General features: G+C 35.2%; 1 protein-coding gene across 4 annotated transcripts in view; it reads right to left on the bottom strand.

The window, feature by feature from the left end:
• nonA (no on or off transient A) overlaps positions 1-19,613 on the bottom strand; it is a 56,983-nt gene that overhangs the window by 8,583 nt on the left and 28,787 nt on the right. Inside the window, exons 5-6 of one of the 4 annotated variants that reach the window (XR_011441835.1) lie at positions 18,674-18,993; positions 18,177-18,323 (exon numbers count right to left, since the gene is read on the bottom strand). The exons of 1 other annotated variant lie outside the window; for it this stretch is intronic. Coding sequence is in view for 2 of the 3 variants with exons in the window: in XM_070276427.1 (XP_070132528.1) it covers positions 12,620-13,024 (405 nt within the window). In the remaining variant the exon portion in view is untranslated. Of the gene's footprint in view, positions 1-3,393; positions 3,457-12,604; positions 13,025-18,176; positions 18,324-18,673; positions 18,994-19,613 lie in introns of those variants that run through there. 2 more of the 4 variants (XM_070276428.1, XM_070276427.1) reach the window with 2 other exon arrangements.

Here is a 19,613-nt window from a genome sequence, read left to right as displayed (position 1 = left end):
AAATATAATTTGTTTTTATTTTAGAAACCTATTACGAACATGGCAACCATAAAATAAACAAATTAAATTATTTTTTTTTCTCCTATTGGTTATAGCGTCATCCAGATATAACGACGTAAAATCGTCGGTCCTTTGAAAGTCGCTATAACCGGATCCTTTGCAATTCTCATTACTTAAAAAGATACAAAAACAACATAAAAAGGATGAAGGAAGAAAATGTCGCGTACATGTAGTGTGCGACAATGGTTCAAATTCAATTAATTTAAAAAATCTCAAAAAAAAAACCAAAGTTTCTATCTTTAAATATACCAAAGTTGGTATTTGTACCAAAAACCATTTCCGATCGTTCAGTTATATGGCAGCTATAAGATATAGTCGGCCGATCGTTATAGGTAGGTCGGGTTAACTGACCAAAAATAGAATCTGTACTAAGTTTCAGCTTTCTATCTTCAAAAACACGAAAGTTGGGTCATTTCCGATCGTTCAGTTATATTGCAGCTAAAGGATATAGTCGGCTGTTATATGGCAGCTATAGGATATAGTCGGACGATCTTGGTCGTTTCGACTTATATACTGCGTGCAAAAGAAAGAAGGGTGTGTACAAAGTTTAAAGTCGATAGCTTTAAAACTGAGAGACTAGTTCGCGTAGAAACAGACCGATCCGATATATGTATATCCGGTTTCAACTGCAAGGGTATATCAACTTCGGCTCCTCCTGAAGTTAACTGTCCTTGTTTTTTTTTTCAGTTTGATTGCGTACAAATGTCGTGTCACAAATGTGACATCAGAGAATTGCCGATATTTAGTTTTAACTGCAAGGGTATATCAACTTCGCGTCCGCTGAAGTTAGCTTTCCTTTCTCGTTTTTTTTTTCATTTGTAATTATTATAGGAGATCAACGAATAATATTGTGCATTTGGGCTTACGTTCTCCCTTTTTGTATTAACTTTTGAATCACATTTTTCCTCTCCTCGAGACAGTTATTGGCACGTATTATACTTGACCAAACTATAATACGCCTGACCAGGTGGTTAATAGCAAATAATGGCGAACAAAATGGAAAGTCATGGAATGAGGATGCAACTGCCATATTCTGGTATTAATAGTTATTAATATGTAAAAAATTAATTTGATTTTCCACTAATAATATTTTGATCGCAACTGAATCTACATACACACATAGTTACGTTACCACAATAGAAAAAAGCACATGTAAAAAAAAAATGAAACAAATATATTATACATACATATGTAAATTCAATACACAAAATTGCAGAATGTGCAGCATGTAAGCACAACAGACAATTTAAAATGTACACACATATATTTAAATAAAAGGGGGGAAAGGGGGAAAAATGCGAAAGGGGGGATTTAAACGCGTAAATCCATGCCGTTATTGATGGCGTTTGGAAAAGAGGCGCGACCGTTTTGTTTACAGTTATTATATCCCTGATTTGTTTTTCGCGTCCAAATGGACGTTTTTATAAACGCGTACATAACCACAGTGTTTGACGAAGAAATTTATCTTTGTATGTATATATGTACGTATGAACATTTATACATACGTACGTGACTGATGCACATAACTGTCTTTTTTATAGATAAATTATATCCATATTTATGTAAGTCTACATACATACATACATATATTCAGTTCAGTTCGGTTTTCAGATGTGGGGCGTGTTAAACTGACTATGCAGTACAAAACCTGCTGCATAAATTCTTTATGTAATAGGTACACATTTATGTACAAAATTAAATACATATAAGACATTCGGGTAATCGAATATGGCCCTTTGACTTATCCGGCAGGGGATTAAACTGATATGAATATATATAGCGATAGCATTATATATATATACATATATATAGACGCTTTTTAACAATATTGTGTTTTTTACATATATTTCTATGCTTGCATACACTTTTTTTACAGGAGGTTACAGGAAAAAGGTTGCACAAATAACATTTCCAAATTGAAGAAGAAAAAAACAGTAGCTCAAGACAATTTTTTATCTGGCTAGTGTACATCCATATGTACATACAGTATGTAAAGTAATTGTTTGCAAAATAAAAAATTTTAGTTTTGTATATATTTATGGGCTCCTGTAGGCCGACCATGCATACTCGTTGATAGGTGGCTTAAACGAATGTGTTAAATGCACGTAACGCATACATATGTATGTATGTTCGGATATATAATCCGCTGTACATTAAAATTGACATTTATTTACATAAGTATGTATGTATATTTTTACTGCATTAAGTACATACATTGTTGTTCAACGAAAGTGTGTGTGTAAAGAGCAACGGGGATTTATCGAAATCACAGTATAAACTTCACCCACAGAAATTTTAACACGGATGATTTGACTGCAGCAACAAGCGAAACGACTAAAATTCGGATCGAAACCGAGGTTGAAAGCGAAAAAAAAAATAAATAAAAAGAGAACGCGTGCTTACCATGCGTACATAGGAACTGGCCGAGCGGACCCGACCGAACGAACAACCGACGCAACGTTGACTGTGCCGTAAGCTTAAACTGAACACTATTTTGAAGTTAATACATACATACATACATAGAGACAAAGCTGACTTCGTTTGGCTGTTTCTTTTTCGTTGGTTTGTTCAAACCGCATATATGTATGCACATAAATATGTACATGCAAGCACAAGGAAAATGACACACGCAGTAGCAACAAACATTTTTACACTGGTTCAGCGCCTGAACCATATATGTATATATGTATATATATATATATGTGCACACATTCACATTTGAAACTCACGAAAGCTCAGCTTTTGGAGCTTTTGAAGCAAAACACAATGCAAAATATAAAAAGCAACTGTGCTGTAATATTATTAATTAGTATTACGTATGCACCTTCACAAACGTAAAATATGTTTTTTTATCTGAATGTCACACTTAAACCTTAAAAAATGGTTAAAGATGCTTTTTTCTGACGCCTATATCGGCGTTTGTGTATGTAAAATTATCTGTAGGTATACAAATTGTATGAATTTTATTCATACATATAACGTATTTCTTGTCCACTTGAATTGCGTTGACGTTCGCAGCGATTTAATTTTATTATTTTTTTTTAACAAGTTTGATTTTGATTAATTTTCAGACATAATTCATAATTAACCCACGAAAGCTGGGCCTATATATGTACATGCATAAAAATATAGAAAAATTGTGTTGACAAAAGTTTTAACCCCCTTGAGCACTGATTTGCGGTTAGGACAGGTTATGGTTGTTTTTAATTGGGAACTAACATACAAACATACATATATAGGCTAAATTCACATGTTTGTATGAACATATGTGAATTCGATTATTATATTAAGTCAGTGGTGTCCAAGCTCTGCATACGGAAGAGCAAACTCCCATACCAATGCAAAAAATCACCAATACATTGGTGCGAGAATTTTGTTCCCATCCATGTGGCTGCACTGAAAAATAAAATTATAGTAACATTTACAAGGGGTTTAAAAATATCAATATAATAAAAAATACATTTTATTACAGCAATTAAAAAAAGGCCCTACATATTTTACAACAGCTTATTATTATACTATGAGAAATATGCAGAGCTTCTTACTTTAAAAAAAATGTTCTGCGAAGAACAAATTCATCGCTACAGATCGACCATTTTGGCAGAAACAAAAACAAGAATGAATTTCTTGCGGGTCAAATCCCATATTATGGGCGTCGCCTTGACCGCAAAAACTAATTTTAATTTCTCCTCGCGCGCCGAAAATTTTTCGGGCCGACTATTTTTTCGTTTGATCAATTGTCCCTCCATGTTTCACCTATAGAAATAAATGAAATTAGTTCTTTCAACTCCCCGAGATCAGCTGTTTATTTTCTTTGATCCGGCAACGCCATTCAATTCGATAACAAAAATTTTCGTCAACACAGTACGCGCAAAATCTAGGAGGCAAAAATTTCTTCTTCCTTTTTTTACACCGTTTTTTTTATATGGAGTTTGACAGCTGTCACTCGTTCGACAGCGGATTTTCGTCAACTCAGTACTAGGCTTAAACTTTAATTTTCGTCGTCAGAGTACTAGGCTTAAGATTTTTTAGTTGATTTTTATACCCGGTACTCGTAGAGTAGACGTGTGAATGTATGTAACATACAGAAGGAATCATCTCCGACCCTAATATATACATACATATGTATATTCTTGATCAGCATCAACAGCAGAGTCGATAGATCCATGTCCGTCTGTCCGTCCGTCCGAATGAACACGTGGATCAGACTATAAGAATAGAGTTATAGAATTTGGCATGGAGACTCATACAATACCAACGCAGTTCAAGTTTTTTTTCCAAATTTTGCCACACCCCCACCCGCCCCTACAAACCGCGAATTTCTGTAGCGCCAGTACGGGAAGGTTTTTTTTTAAAGTTTTGATACCAAACTATTTCTATTGTTTTGACACCAAAAGTTTCATCACAATCGGCCGATTTTTAGAGGAGATATAGCCATATACATGTATATGTACAGGGTTGCCCATATTCGACGGACCCATTTTTTTTTTTTTTAAATCAAAGAAAAAAATACAAATTTGGCGGTTGGCAATCTTAATCATTTAATTTGTTCCAAGTAGATTTGTTTACATCAATTTTTGAATATGATGTCTTTCAAATGGCCGCCTCTGGCGTTGATGGCGTATTGTGCCCTTTTTGCAGCATTTTCAATCGTTTTCGCCAACATTTCGGCCGGAATAGCGGCTATTTCTTCACGAATGTTGTCCTTGAGCTCTTCTAGGGTCCTTGGCTTGTTAACGTAAACCTTTGACTGAGAACGGCGTTTTCGGGATGTTCTTGGGGACCTCTCAACACTGACTCGTACGGCAGTGATATTCTCGTCCGATCGCCTTGGTTGACTTTTATTTGGCCTCTTCGGATTAGAAAGCCTCACCAGTCGTAAATTTTTCGTATAAACGCTTAATGGTGTTCTTAGAAGGCGCACTTTTCACATTTTGTAATTTTTTAAAAGCACGTTGAGTTTTTACAATTGACTTGTTCCGTTGAATGTAAATTTCAACAATTTCAGAGCGCTCGCGTGGCGTGTATTGTTCCATGGTAAAAATCTGCTTGGACTGACGCTTCAAACGCGGTATGTCATTAAGCGATCTGCCATCTCTGTCAAAAGTTATGGCGTCGTCAGATGGGTCCGTCGAATATGGGCAACCCTGTATGTGCCTTACCCATACAAACGGGCTAAAACTTTGAACGCGTCGATCTCGAAGACTGTAAAAGATAAAACTATCAAATTTTGAACTTGTGATCGTTTGGTATCCGCGAAGATCAAAGTTTGTGTCAAAATATTTCCACGCCCACTCCCGCCTCCAAAACAGAAACCAGCGCCAGTTTGTTATTGTTTTTGGAAAATATTTTAATGCCAAACTATTCCAATAGCTAATCTACACCTACAAAAGCACGAAAATCGGATAATTTTTAGAGGAATTATAGACTTTTTAGTTTGCTTGCCTACTGAATCGGTAGTATGGCCTTAGGTTTGTTGTTGTTTTTTTTGGCCAAGTGCAAAAGTATGCTCCAACATTTTTTGGAGCCATACGTTTAAAGTTTAAACTTTAAAGGTTACTTAAATTGTGGGTGGAAGAGATGAGTACCGGGTATAATGCAGTCGAAAAGCTCGACTATAACCGTTCTTTCGTGTTATTATGGTATTTAGGGTCTCGGATATCCGATCTCGGAAATCGGATAACGCTTTCCCTGGGAACTATCAGTTTAAAATACCGGATTTCAGTGTTCTTCCATAAAAATGCATATAAAAGTTGAAAATGAAAAATTCCTTCATACAGTAGTATTAATCTTATTATTCATTTATTTCATTTTCTATAATATATCAATATTATCTAAAAAAAACAAGATGGAATCGTCAAATTCGTCATCTTATTTATTATTTTCGTATTCGCACGAAAGCATCTCAATTACCTCAATTGGAAGTAAAAGACTCTTTAGTTTCTTACGCATCTCGATAAATTAATGACGAAATAATTGGATTATGTATCCATAGCTCTGTTGAACACATCAGCGAAGGAATGTAATCGGTTGTGCTTTCTTGAATGGTGACGCCTGTCTGATTTATACAGCTTGTTTCAGGACTCAGACGCTTCTTCTCCAAAATAGCCGACTGGAAGCACCGTACTTTCCATTACTTCCATTAAAAATTGGTGGCTTTTTTTCTTTAAAAACGGCAGTATCCACATTGTTATTTGCATGGCGTTCAAAAAAACATTGTACAGCCATTTGATGCTCAGCCCGGCCCCTTTCGCAGTTCCAAGCAGCGACCAAATCGTCTTTGGAGAAAGTGAGGTTATCTAAGAAAAATTCAAATTGCACCAATAGTGGAGAAAAGTGCACAATAAGACTAACAGCCTTTGCTCAGTATTGACAACGCTACAGCATACACTTGGACGCATTGAAAACTTTCTATTCCTTCTATTTCAAAACTCTTCCCAAAGTTGAAATTTGTTTCCCAAAATTCAGCTTAAGGTGCATCTATAAAATGACAAAATTTTAGTAAGATTAATACTACTGTATGAAGGACACTGAAATCCGGTATTTTAAACTGACAGTTCCCAGGGAAAGCGTTATCCGATTTGGTTCAAAATTGCTATGTCCTATTAAAATAGCAACAAATATCAGCATCTTAAATTTCATTAATTTATCTTTACTTTTACCAAATCGTTCCTATAGGAGCTATAGGATATAGTTTCCTATAGTATAGTTTCCAAATAATAACGATTGGTAAAGTTTCATGTCGATATTTTCAAAACTGACCGAGTTATTAATTAATGCCACAAAACAGGTCAAAAACCCCATAGTGCTGTGGTCGGCACCCCAATATATTGATATGATTTAAAGGCATAAGTGTTAGTAACGAATAGAAGAAAGTAGGCTCTGAGCATGACGTTTCACACATTTATACTGTGTGTGTGTGGCAGAGCTCGGGCAGAGAAATTTCCTATGCCCTCGGGATAGGGCCGTGCCGACTAGAGGTGGGCACGGGCCGGGCTTTTTTTTCGTGGCCCGCGGGCTTACACAGGCCCGGAGCGGGCCCGGGCCTTAAAATTAAGATTCGTGCGGGCTTCGTGCGGGCCTTTGCAAAACGGCCTGGCCCGTAAAAACCCGAAATAGGCCTTAAAACAATTTTGATTTGACCGCGCTATTTTTTTTATTCTCGAATTACAACCGCCATTTATCGTATTTTAATTGCTTGTCGATGTTACTATCGATTTGCTTAAACAATATTTTACTTGTTTGCACACCACACCAGTTCATCTACGAGCGAAAGGCTTTTCTCTACATCGGGCCATGTATTAAATGAAAAACGCACTAGGCTGAAAAGCAAAAATGTAGAAAAAATTTTATTTTTAAATAAAAACATGAATTAGGATTAATAAATATGAACTTACATATATGTATACATAAATAACATGTCTTTTTAATTTTGTAATATGTGTAAATAAGTTTCGTGCCGGGCCGGGCCGGGCCTGGGCCTTGATGAAAAAGTTTCGTGTTCGGCCGGGCCGGGCCTCTCAAAAAAGATTTTGTTTTCGTGCGGGCCCGGGCCCCAAAATACAAGGCCGCGCCCACCTCTAGTGCCGACCACTGGTATAGACACGCACAATTTAAACAGTTAATACATTTAACATGTAGTACAAACCTGTGAAATCAGTGTCCATTACTATTTTTCTTTTTAAATGTAGTTTTAAAAAAATAATTTAATTTCACAAATCACTATGTGAAAATTGCAAACTTAACGCACGTGCTTTCGGATGCAACAGCTGACTTTGCAGCTGTTATGCTAGCATATGCTGTTAAGAATTAACATTTTGAGTGTGAGGCATAATGGTTTGATTTGTTCTTAATACATTCCCATAATTTTTTTTAAATGAGAGAACTTTCAAAAAATGATTAAATGCCACATAAAGTGGTCAAAAACCCCATAGTGCAGTGTGCAACGCAGTGAAGGGGACAAAACCCTATAATATATATATATAATCTTGATCAAGATCACCTCCTGAGTTGATATGAAAACTTGTCTCTCAGTTTTAAAGCTATCGACTTGAAACTTTGCACACTTCTTTACTTTGCACGCAGTATATACGTCGGAACGAGGATCGGCCGACTATATTCTATAGCTGCCATATAACTAAGCAAGAGAAAATGATGCAATTTTCGTGTTTTTAAAGACAGAAAGTTGGAACTTCGTAAAGATTATATTTTTGGTCAGTTGATCCCACCTACCAAGTTTCATAACCATTGGCCGACTATATCTTATAGCTGCCATATAAATGAACGATCGTAAATGGAATTTAGTATTTGGTAAAAATACAAACTTTGGTGTTCTTAAAGATAGAAGATTGAGACTTTTTTTTTTAGATTTTTCATTGTAACAAATTGGTGTTATTATGATATTCTCATAAGTATCGGCCAACTATATCTGATGTTTTTGATATACACTAGCTAACAATGAAATCCGGACACCTAAGTACTTTCACTAAATGTGAACTTTGCATTCGTATGGTAGGAGCGCGTGTTATTATATCCAGTTGAAATTTTTTCGTTATATCCGGAAGATATTAAGCTTTCATGATCTAAAAACATTTTTTAAATTATTTAATTTCTTATGTTAAAAAAATTTTTTTTTTTTTAATATGTCGATATAGACTGAAAATTTTTAAGGGGCCAATTGGCCTTACAATCGAAAATCTTAAGCTTCCGAGGAATAAACTCTAACGTTGGACTTATTAAGTATTCTTTCGAGGATTTCCTACATTTTGAGAAAACCAGAACTCTAAAGCATTTGCCAGGATCAGGAAAGAAAAAGAAGACCACCTACTACAAGGATCGAATCCTTACACGATTAGGCATGACTGATCGTTTCTAACAGCAAAACATGTAAGAAGTAAGTTTTTCCAGTTGAAAGGAGTCGAAATAAGCACTCGAACCGTTCTAAGGAACATTGAGGAGGAGGAACAGGACTTCATGGCCGGCGAACAGCGAAAAACCCAGTCTTGACCGCAAAAATGCTCCAGAAAAGGCTACAGTGGGTCAAAATTCACGAATCTTGGACTGTACAAAATTGGCGAACCGTCATTTTTTGTAACGACACCAAAATAATCCATTTGTCTTACAATAGTATGAGCTAGGTTCGCCCCAAACGCGGCAAACTCTTCAAAAATTGTCAAATGGTCCGGGAATGCTTTTCTTACTATGGCGTTGGTGATCTGGCATTAATTGATGGAACTGTCAATACTAAAAGTTCCAAGGTGTTCTGAATATTAACATTAGGATTTCGGAATCGGATTTCTATCCGATTCAATATCGTTGTCCTATTTTAAAAGTTAAAATACATTAAAAAAAAACCAAAAAAATAAGAGAATTTAATTTAACAGTGGAAAGTGTCTGTTATAAAGACATAATTAAGAAAACTAACGAATACTTGGTAGATTTTATGCCATCAAGAATAAAGGCCGTATTGAAAACTCAAGGAAGACCAACTAAATACTAAAGAACCAAAACAAAATTATTTTTGAATATCAACTTCAGCTCCGCCCGAAGTTAGCTTTCCTTTTTTGTTCTACTCTCGAGGATGCATCGGAAAAATGCATAAGGCTCCATTAGTGCGGAAAAGCGTAGAATAAGACAAGCTGCTATGGAATTGAACAAGCTACGACATAGACTTGGACGTACACCTAAACAACAATATATATTTTTATAAGCCTCTGTAAAATAAATTGTTGTTTCAAAATATGACCTCCGAGAACATTGATGAAATTCGAAAATATTAGTTTAACAATCACCCAAATGGAAGCATTTATACACAAAACACAAAAAAAAAAACCTGTAGTATTGGTGTCCATCGTAAATTTCATCAAAAAATTCTTTTAAATATAAATTTCCCACTTTCAAAGTAACCCAATTTATTTTTTATATTCTCAAGCACGTGCTAACTGCAACAGGTTACTTTAACAATCTGTGGGCTAATAATTATCATTTTTATACCCTTGCAGAGGGTATTATAATTTTGTCCAAACGTGTGCAACGCAGTGAAGGAGACATCTCCGACATATATAAGTATATATATTCTTGATCAGGATCCTGAGTTGATATGAGCATTTCCGTCTGTCCGTCTGTCTGTCTGTTTCTACGCGAACTAGTCTCTCAGTTTTAAAGCTATCGACTTGAAACTTTGCACACTCCCTTCTTTCCTTTGCACGCAGTTTATAAGTCGGAACGGCCCGGATCGGCCGACTATATCCTATAGCTGCCATATAACTGATTGATCGGAAATGGTATAACTTTGGTGTTTTTAAAGTTAGAGAGTTCAAATTTAAATGAGAGCTACTTTTGGCAAAATAACATGCCGAATTTCATAAGGATCGGGCCACCATATCTTATAGCTGCCATATAACTGAACTATCGAAAATGATACAACTTTCGCGTATTTGAAGATAGAATGATGAAACTTAGTAAAGATTATATTTTTGGTCAGTTGATCCAAGCTACCAAATTTCATTAGGATCGGTGGACTATATCCTATAGCTGCCATATAACTGAACGATCGGAAATGGTATTTGGTAAAAAAATCCATTTTTGTATTTTTGAAGATAGAAGCTTGGTACTTTTTTTAGATTTTTTATTTTAATTAATTGGTTTTATTATGATGTAATCATAAGGATCGGCCAACTATATCCGATGTTTGCGATATATATCCGGTTTTAACTGCAAGGGTATATCAACTTCGGCTCCGCCCGAAGTTAGCTTTCCTTTCTTGTTGGCATTGATATTTATGAAGCCATATGTTGTTAACTAACATTAATAGAATATTAAAAAAACGTAATGCCACAAAAAAGACCAAATTCCCCATAGTGCTCTGCCTGAAAACCGACACAGTTAAAAGTGTCAAACGACTGTAAATTTTAATGTGCTTACGCACTATGGTCCAAATTATGGTCAAAAATTAATAACTCGTGAACGGGACAATACTTCCTGCTTCCTGTATTGTGTTAAAAAAGCACTATTTTTAAAAGAAATTAATCGTGTTTTTTTCTTTTATTTTTTGTTAGTAAAAAAAAAAAAACCACTAGGGATGCTTAAAAAAGGTTTATTTATGGTTTAATGGAAAAAATGTAATATGTAAAATGATTTAAAATATGCTTTTTGATATGTGGATGTTTCCTTTTCCTTGGCCTCTGAACTTTTTTCAACATCATTATTTGTAAAACTTTATTTGTAAAAACTATTTAATTATTTTTCGTGCTCCCTACTTCATAGAATGCACTATGGGCTGAAACGCCGTTTTTTTGGCAGAAACTCCAGTTTTAGAGTTTCGAATTTCGAATTTTATTGTTTTGGAAATTTGACCACGCCTATGGCCACCGCCTACATCAAGAGTTGTCCATACTGTCATTCTTACTTAATTTTTACATAAACTTAAGTTTTTCATAAAAAGAACTACAACTTTTACTAAATATGGTTCTATTAGTTATAATATTTAATTTAAACCTTTAAAAGCGCCGTCTTTCCGGTGGCTCTCCCCCCAAACTTCGAGAAGCGCTGCATGAGAGAACTCATAAACACCTGCAACATGTATTGTTTTTTCGAAAAGGAGCAAAAACGGGCAAAGAAGACGAATTAAATTTGAATTCCTATATATTTATAAGTAACTTCACCTGGTTAGTTGCTTGCGCCGATATGCGCTGAAAAAGTAACATTCCACAAAACACAACTACTTTTGTTACACATTCCTGCCAAATAGATACTTACAAAACATTTGACAACAAAGAAACAAATATAATGATAACACAAAATAGTTTTATTATTGATTTTTCATACCTTGATCTTTGTTTTCCATATTTAATCTGGTATTTTTACTCAATTTAGGCCAATTGTAAGACAATTTAAAGTTGCCTTAAATTTGCCGCCAATTAGCAAGTTTCAGGATTGCAATGAATCAGCTGGTTTAATGACCGCTCTAAATTAACAGGGTTGCAATAAAGCTCAAAAAAATGCATAACTATATTTATTTGGAATGTCTATTCATCAAAATTGTGTTCATATTCAAAAAATAGTTTCATAATTTTTTTCGATTTTATGCCGCACTGGGACCATAGTTCGGTGTTAAACCACAAGATCTTGGAGCATAATTCACAGGTCCAAAACGTGAAATTAGTATATAATGCTATGGGGATGTTTCTCTGCTCCAGGTGTTGGTCCGTTTTGTTGGTCCGTATGTATATTGATTTGCATTCAAAAAAACGGATATAGGATATAGTCGTCCGTTCTTTATCAAATTTGGTGGGTATTATTTGGTATTATCATGCAAAATCTAACTCTAAAAACACCAAAGTTATAGCAATTCCGATCAATCAGTTATATGTTAGCTATAGGATGAAGTTGACCGATCCCGGCCGTTCCGACTTATACTGCGTGCCATGGAAAGAAGGGTGTGTGCAACGTTGCAAGAAAGCTGAAAGCTTTAAAACTGAGTGACTAGTTCGCGTAGAAACAGACAGACAGACGGACATGCTCATATCAACTCAGGAGGTGATTCTGATGAAGAAAATACTTATTCTTTATAGGTTCGGAGGAGACCTTCACTGCGTTGCACACTTTTGGACAAAATTGTATTATCCTCTGCAAGGGTATAAAAACTAAAAATAGATAAGGGGTCATCATACATATTTGTGTAAAGGGCTAAACCTGAAAATATAAAGTCGAAAAAAGTGAATCTAGATACATTTACCGAAAGCAATTTATTTAAAGAGTTAATGAAAACGAATATTTTGTGGTTTTTATAATATATATTTTTTATTATGATTAGGTCAGAGTTTTCATGAAAAATATGCACCAAATATTTTAAACAGCATTCAGCGGTGATTTCTTTGAACACATAAGGCACTGATTCCGTATGATTTGTAGTAGGGTCATCTGAGGTACAGTTACTGGATTTATCTTCTATACCTTTGACCCCCTGCAAGCAAAAACTGAATTAGTCATAATTCTCGTTATTTAGTAACAAGGTGAAATGCTGTGCATTTCTAGATCAACTTCCAAATAAAGAAAAAGTTCACAAAAACTTATGTTGCATCGGTAAAAACGAACAACGCGAGTAACAAAATATAATCTAGCAATCTAGTTACAGATGTTTTAATAAATACAGAAACACGGTAACACGATGTTCATACTGGACGTGATTGCCAATCAAACGGTCGTAATTCGCAAAAATCCACACAATATTGACCATCTTGAGAATTTTTTTTTATCAAAAGCGTTTCCGGTTAATTTGTAAATCCACAGCCTAACTCCAAGTTTACACCAAATGCCATGGTAATGCAGAATTGGATCAAAAACATTATTCCTGACATATATTCGCATTTCCGCAAAAGTATCGCCAGTGGAAAATTCGAACTTTATAGTAGAAAAACTTTTTTTCACAGAATTTAGGTAAACAAGAAAGGAAAGCTAAGTTGATATAACCTTGCAGTTGAAACCGGATATATATCGCAAATATCGGATGTAGTTGTTCCAAAAAAAAAAATACCAAACTTATATCTTCAAAAATACCAAAGTTGGTATTTCTACCAAAAACCATTTCCGATCGTTTGGTTATATGGCAGCTATAAGATATAGTCAGCCGATCGTTATAAAATTCGGTAGGTAGGATTAACAGACCAAAAATATAATCTGTACCAAGTTCCAGCTTTCTTCAACAACATCTTCAAAAACACGAAAACACGGACATTTCGGATCGTATAGTTATATAGCAGCTATAGAATATAGTCGGCCGATCCTTATGAAATTCGTTAGGTTGGATCAACTGACCAAAAATAGAATCTGTACTAAGTTCCAACTTTTTGTCTTTAAAAACACGAAAGTTGGGTCATTTCCGATCGTTTAGTTATTTGGCAGCTACAGGATATAGTCGGCCGATCCGGGCTTTAAAACTGAGAGACTAGTTTGTGTAGGAGGTGATCCTGATCAATAATATGTATACTTAATAAGGTCGAAGATGTCTCCTTCACTGCGTTGTGCACTTCGGGACAAAATTATAATACTCTCTGAAAGAGTATTAAAGGTACACGTCCTGAGCCTGATTTTAACTCGTTTTATTCTGCACATTAGCCAAGCACTCTACCACTATAGCCACTATATCACTACCACTATAAAAAATCTACTATATCCGTCCTTTCTTGTTATATATTTTGTACAGTACAGAGTATATTAAAGAAGAGTATATGGGTATATTACATATCTGTGAATGTTCGTAGTTCTAGTTTGTTTTGACCCACCTCGCAGTGTTACATATTTTGAAGAAAAAAATATTTTTATTTTTACAAGCAAGCTCAACTAGCTTCAAATTCTTTTACAAAAGTAGCCATAAGAATAAAAAACATAAAAGAGAGCTAACTTCGGGTGGAGCCAAAGTTGAAAGACCCTTGCAGCTAAGATCAGATTTTTATCGAAAATAAAGCATATTTCGGTCGATCTTTACAAGAATTTAATAATAAAACCAATTTATTGGTATACAAAAATAAAACAAAAAGTCCCAAGCTTTCATCTTCAAAAATACGAAATTTTTACCAAATACCACTTCCGATAGTTTAGTTATATGGCAGCTGTAGTCGGTCCGATGAAATTTGGTACGTCGTATATTGTTTTATTAAATACTAGGTGGGCTAAAAAGTAACCTCCTTGACCACCAGAATGCGCTGCTATCGCAAAAATGATTGTCGCTCCTTATAGTCCATTCATCATTAGGTAGCCATGTTGAAATTCAGCGCGGTACAGTCCTTACTTTGTTTTGACAGCTGATAGTTATTGACGTGTTTGACATTATGTTGACCATGGAAAAAAACAATTTTCGTTCCCTCATAAAAAATTATTTTTTGAGAGGAAAAACAGCGACGGAAACTAAACAAAAGTTGGATAAATACTATGCGGCTCATGCTCCTTCAGATTCCTTCATGCTCCTTCAGACACCGTGAAATATTGGTTTCGGGAGTTTCGTGGTGGCTGAAACTCCACTACCGATGAATCCGCAGTGGCAGGTCCTCCGATGCGGTTACACTCGAAAATATCTAAAAAAATACATGAAAGGGTGTTGGCTGGCCGGAAAGTGAAAGTCCGCGAGCTAGAAGAGGCCGCTAAGATTAGTACTGAGCGTACAGGACATATTTTGGGCGAGATTTTGCACATGAAATAATTATACTGCCGTTGGGTGCCTCGTATGCAGACTCTAGACAAAAAAAAAACAAACGGTAGAGCACTTTGAAAGTGTTTGGCCATGCTGGTGCGGAATCGGGTAAATTTTTGGCGTCGATATGTGACTGTTCATGAAACTTTCTCCCATTATTACAAACCAGTGCTCTTCGTTGACTATCTCGAAAAAGGAAAAACCATCAATAGCGAGTATTACTGTGCATTATTGGACCGATTGCAGACCGAAATTGCTATTGCAGAACCATTGCTAAAATAAACGATTTAGGACTCCAAGTGCTTCCCCATGCCATTCACCCGATTCACCCGATCTGGCTCTTTCCAAACCTCAAAAGATGGCTCATCAATAAAAAATCCAGCTCGCGGGAGGAAATAATCGATGCTGCAGATGAGTATTTTTACAGACCTTCCGGAGAATTGCCTTTCAGATGGGATCAAAAAGTTAGAAACTCGCTGGGATAAGTGTATCGACTTAAAAGGAGACTACATTACTTACTTTGGGCGAAGCCAAAGTTTACATATATACCCTTGCAGTTTATACCGGATATATATCGCAAACATCGGATATAGTTGGGCGATCCTTATGGGAATATGAATATATAATCCAATTTATTACAATTCAAAATCTAAAAAAAGTCCCAAACTTCTATCTTCAAAAATATCAAAGTTGGTATTTCTACCAAAAACCATTTCCGATCGTTCAGTTATATTTGTCAGCTATTGGATATAGTCGGCCGATCCGAGCCAATTTCTTTTGGTCACCTTTTTATCAATTTTGTAATAAATTCAACAAAAACTCGTCGTTGGATTTTTAAATAGTCTAAGTAATCCCTTAGAGCATTAATATATGGTTGCAGACATTGTATGTCCTTCCGCCCCGCTAACTAAAACATATATTTTAGTATATGTATATTATTATATAAAGTATAATATTATTATTATAAAAGTAAAAAGTATATTATATTTTTACCAAAACTAAACTTGAAATTTTTACTTGTTACAACTTTAATATATATGTACATAACTACAAAGACATCACAACGACTTAAAACATTTCGAAATACACGAAAAACGAACCCTACTGATCAGAAACATCTCAAAAGTTTAATCAGATTGTAATTTTTGTTAAGACATTTTAAATTAAATGACATTTAAACATATGTACTAAATTTTCTTTTGCATATAAGCAGTTGAATTAAACAGCTTATTTGGTACGCAAAGTTATAAGTCACTCTCTTTTCCAATATAATGCTACCGAAATCATTTTATAATAGTAGCTTTACCCAAGAAAGGAAACTTCGGGCGGAGTCCAAGTTAATATACCCTTGCAGTTAAAACCGGATATATATCGCAAACATCGGATATAGTTGGCCGATCCTTATGGGAATATGAATATATAATCCAATTTATTACAATACAAAATCTAAGAAAAGTCCAAACTTCTATCTTCAAAAATACCAAAGTTGGTATTTCTACCAAAAACCATTTCCGATCGTGCAGTTTTATGGCAGCTGTAACGTATAGTCGGCCGATCGTTATGAAATTTGGTAGGTCAGATTAACTGACCAAAAATATAATCTGGTAGGTTGGATCAAGTGACCAAACTTAGAATCTGTAGCAAGTTCCAGCTTTCTATCTTCAAAAACACGAAAGTTGGGTAATTTCCGATCGTTCAGTTATATGGCAGCTATAGGATATAGTCGGCCGATCCTTATGAAATTTTGCATGTCGTAATGTTTTTCGTAAAATAGCTCTAATGTCAAATTTGGACTCTCTAACTTTAAAAACACTAAAGGTTTACCATTTCCGATCAATCAGTTATATGGCAGCTATAGGATATAGTAGGCCGATTCCGGTCGTTCCGACTTATATACTGCGTGCAAATGAGAGAAGGATGTGTGCAAAGTTTCTTTTTGGGACTTTTTTTTAGATTTTTCATTGTAATTAATTGGTTTTATTATGATGTAATCATAAGGATCGGCCAACTATATCCAGTGTTTGCGATATATATCAGGTTTCAACTGCAAGGGTACATCAACTTTGGCTCCGCCCGAAGTTAGCTTTCTTTTCTTGTATAGCTTTAAAACTGAGAGACTAGTTTGCGTAAAAACAGACAGGTCGGAAATGTCTCCTTCACTGCGTTGCACATTTTTGGACAAAATTATTATACCCTCTGCAAGGGTATAAATATCGGTGGGCCGATTCTTATGATAATTTCATTAGAAAACCAATTTCATAGAATACAAAATTAAAGAGAAATCTCAAAATTGAGTCATTTTATTTCGTTAATACGAAATTAATTTTAATAATAATAAGGGAGATTTCTACACTGCCCACGCAGTTCAAGAAAGAAATAGACCCATCTAAATTGGAACTTGAGCTCGTCATCCGCGATCAAGTAAGTTTGTGTCGAAATTTTTCCACGCCAACTTTTACCCCCAAAACAGAAATTTGGTTGTAGCACTAGTTCTTTAATGTTTTTGGAAAATGTTTTAATGACAAACTGTTCCAATTTTTAGAGGAGCTAGAGACTTTTAAGTCTGCTTTCCTACTGAATGGGTAGTATGGCCTTAGATTTGTTTTTGTTGTTTTGCCCAAGCGTTTAAGTATGCAACAAAAAATTGTTGCTGAGAAACCGTACCGTTAAAGCTTAAACTATGAAAAGAGTAATTAAATTTTGGGTGGGTATAATACATGTAGTCGCAAAAATCGACTATAGCCGTCCTTTCTTTTTTTAATGTAGAAAAGTCCAAGGTTTCTTTCTTCAAAAACACCAGTTGTTTAACTAAATTTAGTTTAAAGGTAGTTTATAGGAGCTATAGGATATAGCCTGGCGATTCTTTTAAAATTTTGAAATACAAATGAACTAACCCAAAAAATATTGGTAGAAAGTCCCAACTTTTTACCTTAAAAAACAACAATTAGCGGTACCACCAGGCAATCTGACGCAGATCGGGATCTGTGTGAGGAGCAGGCCCACAGCGGAAGCATTTTTTATGGAGAAGAGGCCAAAGCACAAGCAGCTACAGCGGGAGCAGGAGCCGGAGGATAGGCTGAGGGCGAGATAGAGGAGGAAGCTATAATGAGGATCGTAACGGAAAAAAAAAATAGTTTTACTCATACATCCTGAAGCATAAGTGGCAGGATACAGCGAAATTGTATTCATTGTCTTATTTATTTTCACTTCTAAATAAAGTTAGTTCGCCAATCCAAAAACTTATATATATACCAACTTATATATTTAAGTATGTAAATGTTTTCTTTATTTCTTTTATATATATTTATGTTATATTTGCGTGTGGTTAGCCATACTATATTTAAGTAGAAGTTTTCCCTGTAGCTTTGGTGCTTTGATTTTTTTTACTAGAAAAAAACGAAGCGTAAGAATCTAAACCAAACTCACCAAACTGTTTTTTAATGCTCTTTGGTTCCATGGTTACCAAGTTTCTCCGTTTCGCGTTCCAGTGCATCGGATTCCTTTGCGGACTTCCACCGCAGTCGCAAAAATGAACCAATGGTTGGGGCGGGTCAGCTTTGTGTTACATTTTTGTTTTAACGCTTTAACTGGGTTAAATTTTAGATGTTGGTAAGATGGGTTACGATCACATAAGGGTACAGTATTGCAACACGAAAGTTCATTAGCAAAACCCAACAACGTCAGACCTGACCTGCTGTAGTAGAAGCTATAAGATCTACTACTCGCCGATGGATGATCAGGACGATCTAGAAACGATAAGTTATTTTAACTAAATTTTTACTTTGGACTTCGGGCCTTAGCCGTTCATATGCCGCTTCAGTATATGGAGTACATTATATTTAAATATGCCTGTTGAAGATGTATATTGAACAGTCTTTGGAGTTCAAAAAAATAAAATATCGGTACTTAAACTATTGGTTAATTCGTACCACTAAAGGAGCTTATTTTTTTTGTTGCAAATAGGTGCATTTCTCCACAGCTTTTCATGCGACCAGGTCAGAACAGAACAAAGTCTGGACGCAACAATGTGAACCATGATCAAGATTAAACAACAACTTCAATAAAACAACAGCGACTAATTATCAATAACTTAATTATATATGAAGCCCAGAAGATTATACATAGGAGCGGAGAAATTAGTATGGAGAATAAAGAAAGTGATAAGCTTCCATTGTAATCAAAATCTACATAGTATTTTAAAAAATATTGAATGAAGAAAGTAGGGATCTAAAATAAATTTTTTAAAGGGTGTTGATCGTTCAGTGTTGATCCACAATCTAAATAAAAAAAAGTCCATGATTGACTCACTTAATGTGAGAAATGATTTCTGAAGAAGAGCGCTGGTCTTATCGGCACGGTAAGCTTG

Source organism: Drosophila bipectinata, chromosome XR (genome assembly GCF_030179905.1).
Source record: "Drosophila bipectinata strain 14024-0381.07 chromosome XR, DbipHiC1v2, whole genome shotgun sequence".
Classification (NCBI taxonomy): Eukaryota; Metazoa; Arthropoda; class Insecta; order Diptera; family Drosophilidae; genus Drosophila; species Drosophila bipectinata.
Note: the sequence above shows the minus strand (reverse complement) of the source record. Positions and strands in the feature narration are given on the sequence as shown.